Raw genomic sequence first — 2446 nt, 5'->3', positions numbered from 1 at the left:
TCCCAGAGAATAGCACTGAAAATCCCCTGCTGCCAGAGTCATTTCGCCTTGGTGGAGGAACACGGCTGTCCGTGCTACATGAGGATCCAGTCTCTGGTTAGTTGCCTCCTCAGTCCCTTAATTCTCTTCTCTTCAGGAACTAGGGCGCAAGCTCTCAGTATTTCAATGTCACCACCCCAATGCATTTGCATAAGTGCAAATGAGGGATGGAGGAGGGGGATATTCCTGCAGATGAGAGTACAAGTTCTAGCTCAAAAGAGGTATTTTTGACTGCTTCAGTGTTTCTGCTGTCCCCATATTACCCCTACTCTCTGTCCCTCCTTCCTGATCTAATACCTGACGAAATCTCTGATTTTCACCCCTCATACAGGAGCTCTCCCCAGATTGGAGGATCTCAACATTGAGGTGATAGGAGCACTGGACATTTTTGGTGCTTGCCTTTGGCCTTACCCCACAGCAGAGAATCATGTTGCGCTCTCCCTTCTGCTTCCTTGTACTCTAGGACTTGTCTTGACTCTCTAAGCACTGTCTTTACTGCTTGCAGCTGTAGACCACCTCTTCCTGCATGCACTGTTGGCACTCAACATAGCAACACCACTGCACCTGACAGTGGCAAGAGAAGGTAACCAGCCGGCTCTGGGTGTTATAGCCTCGTCCACAGCACATGCTGTCACAGTTGCCTTCCCGAGAGCAGGTCCTCCCAGCAGTTCCCAGGGAGTATTTGCTGGGACGACAGAAACTGGGGGAGTCTTCCACATATACCAGGTCAGTAGAGCGGGGTGAAGCAGGGTGTTTGGGGGAATGGCTGTGTCTCTGTGGGCCAACCAGCTCCGAGTGTCCCACAGCATCATTGGTGGTGCTGAAGACCTTGACCGCATCATCGTAGCGCAGCTTCAGCAGTCGTCCAATCTCATGGAACGGCGAAAGCTGCTTCCAGCATGTCCGGACAGCACAAGAACCAGAGACACCATGGCACTTGCATGTGGTCTTGAGACCATTTTTCACAGCCTGATGAGGAAGAGAAGTGGTAGTCATTATCTGCCAGGACCATGAGCCTAGTTCTGGGTAGAGACACCACTTCAGATTGCAGACAGCCTGGAAGTACTTCAATTTTATTGGTATTATTCCTATTGTATGGAGGAAAAACTAAAAAACAAATCAAAACAGAGGAACGGCTACAGCGTTGACTGGTGAGCAGAGAGTAGAAAGTCTGAATGAGGACAAATGGCTGAATACTGCATACATTCTTACTAAGCCTATTTGGAATAGCAGGAGTAGTCAACGATAAAACTATCTCCAGCATAGTGGATTCCCTTTGGTATATTCAAATGAAGATGGTGCTCTAATCGAAGAAGTAATTGGACTCAGTAAATGGAAAACAATGATAAGTCAGTAGCCTGTAACATACAGGCCAAAATGCTTCATCTAATGGTCTCCCTGACCCAAACTTGTGACATGACTAGTTCCACAGCAAATCACCAGCAGACTCATAATTGATCTCAAGAGTGTCAACTCCTAATCTACTTCACACGTTCCACCAGCTCTGAAGCTCTAGCTGTTCTCAAAACTCCCTGTGGCCATGGCATAACCCTTGGAGTAATTCAGCCGCTGAATTTTACAGCTGTTACCATGCTGCATATTGCTATCACTCAGCCCCTGATTCCAGTAGAGAATACAGGATGCTACTCTAGCACTCAACATGCAACTCCTCACACTAGAGTCAGGAGACTTTCCAGGGAGCTCTCAGTACCATAAGATCCATGACAAATAGGTAAACAGGTCTGGTTTGTGAGTAGGCACAGTGAATACCCCTCTCACAACAGCCTCAGCTGAGGATGGGTTAGAAGACTTGCACTGAGTCCTAACTTCATTCTAGGCCTGCTAGTGCAGCTCCTCACCTTGATGCCAACATTGGTGTTGTGGATGTCCACCTTGGCCCGTAGGTCTTTACCAATCCTCTTCTGACCCAAGAATTTTTTCAGGAACTTGGTGCTGTATTTGAGGTTGTCTCCACAAACACCCCATTGCCAGGCCTTGCGGTTCTCCAGGTCTGGGGAGTCATCGCAGGTGCAGCGTTCCATGCGCCCAGCACTACACGCTCTGGCCAAGGAGTGGGTGAGAGCTGCAGAGGACACTGCATAGAGGAAGGCAGTTTCCTTAAAACCTGCACAGGAGAAGGATTAGGAGAGGGTAGGAGTAGGAAAGGCAAAATAAGGTGTTCATCCAGCTCACTGGCTCTTCTGACTGTCCATGAACTAAAACCAAGCACAATACTTAGAAATACAAAGAGACAAAACTCTTCCATTACCTGCACACCATTCCTAGCCAAGAAACTCCATATCATGTTTGAAGTAACTGGTGTAGTAACACCCCAGTCTCAGCTGGTGGCTATGACTCATTCAATATGGAGACAGGAGACTGTCTCCCATGGCATTCTTCTGGAGAA

At 48.0% G+C, this 2446-nt stretch overlaps 1 protein-coding gene across 1 annotated transcript; it reads right to left on the bottom strand.

The window, feature by feature from the left end:
- Positions 1-521: 521 nt before the first annotated feature.
- LOC104166425 (protein Wnt-9b-like) lies at positions 522-2164 on the bottom strand (the record flags this gene model as incomplete). The annotated part of the gene is made up of 2 exons (XM_009706349.1): positions 522-1008; positions 1899-2164. Coding segments are annotated over 2 exons (743 nt in total), but the record flags the coding sequence as incomplete, so codon positions are not given.
- Positions 2165-2446: the final 282 nt, after the last annotated feature.

This window comes from Cariama cristata, unplaced genomic scaffold, assembly GCF_000690535.1.
Source record: "Cariama cristata isolate BGI_N322 unplaced genomic scaffold, ASM69053v1 scaffold36548, whole genome shotgun sequence".
Classification (NCBI taxonomy): Eukaryota; Metazoa; Chordata; class Aves; order Cariamiformes; family Cariamidae; genus Cariama; species Cariama cristata.
The sequence above is the reverse complement of the archived record's forward strand: the minus strand, read 5'-3'. Positions and strand labels throughout refer to the sequence as shown.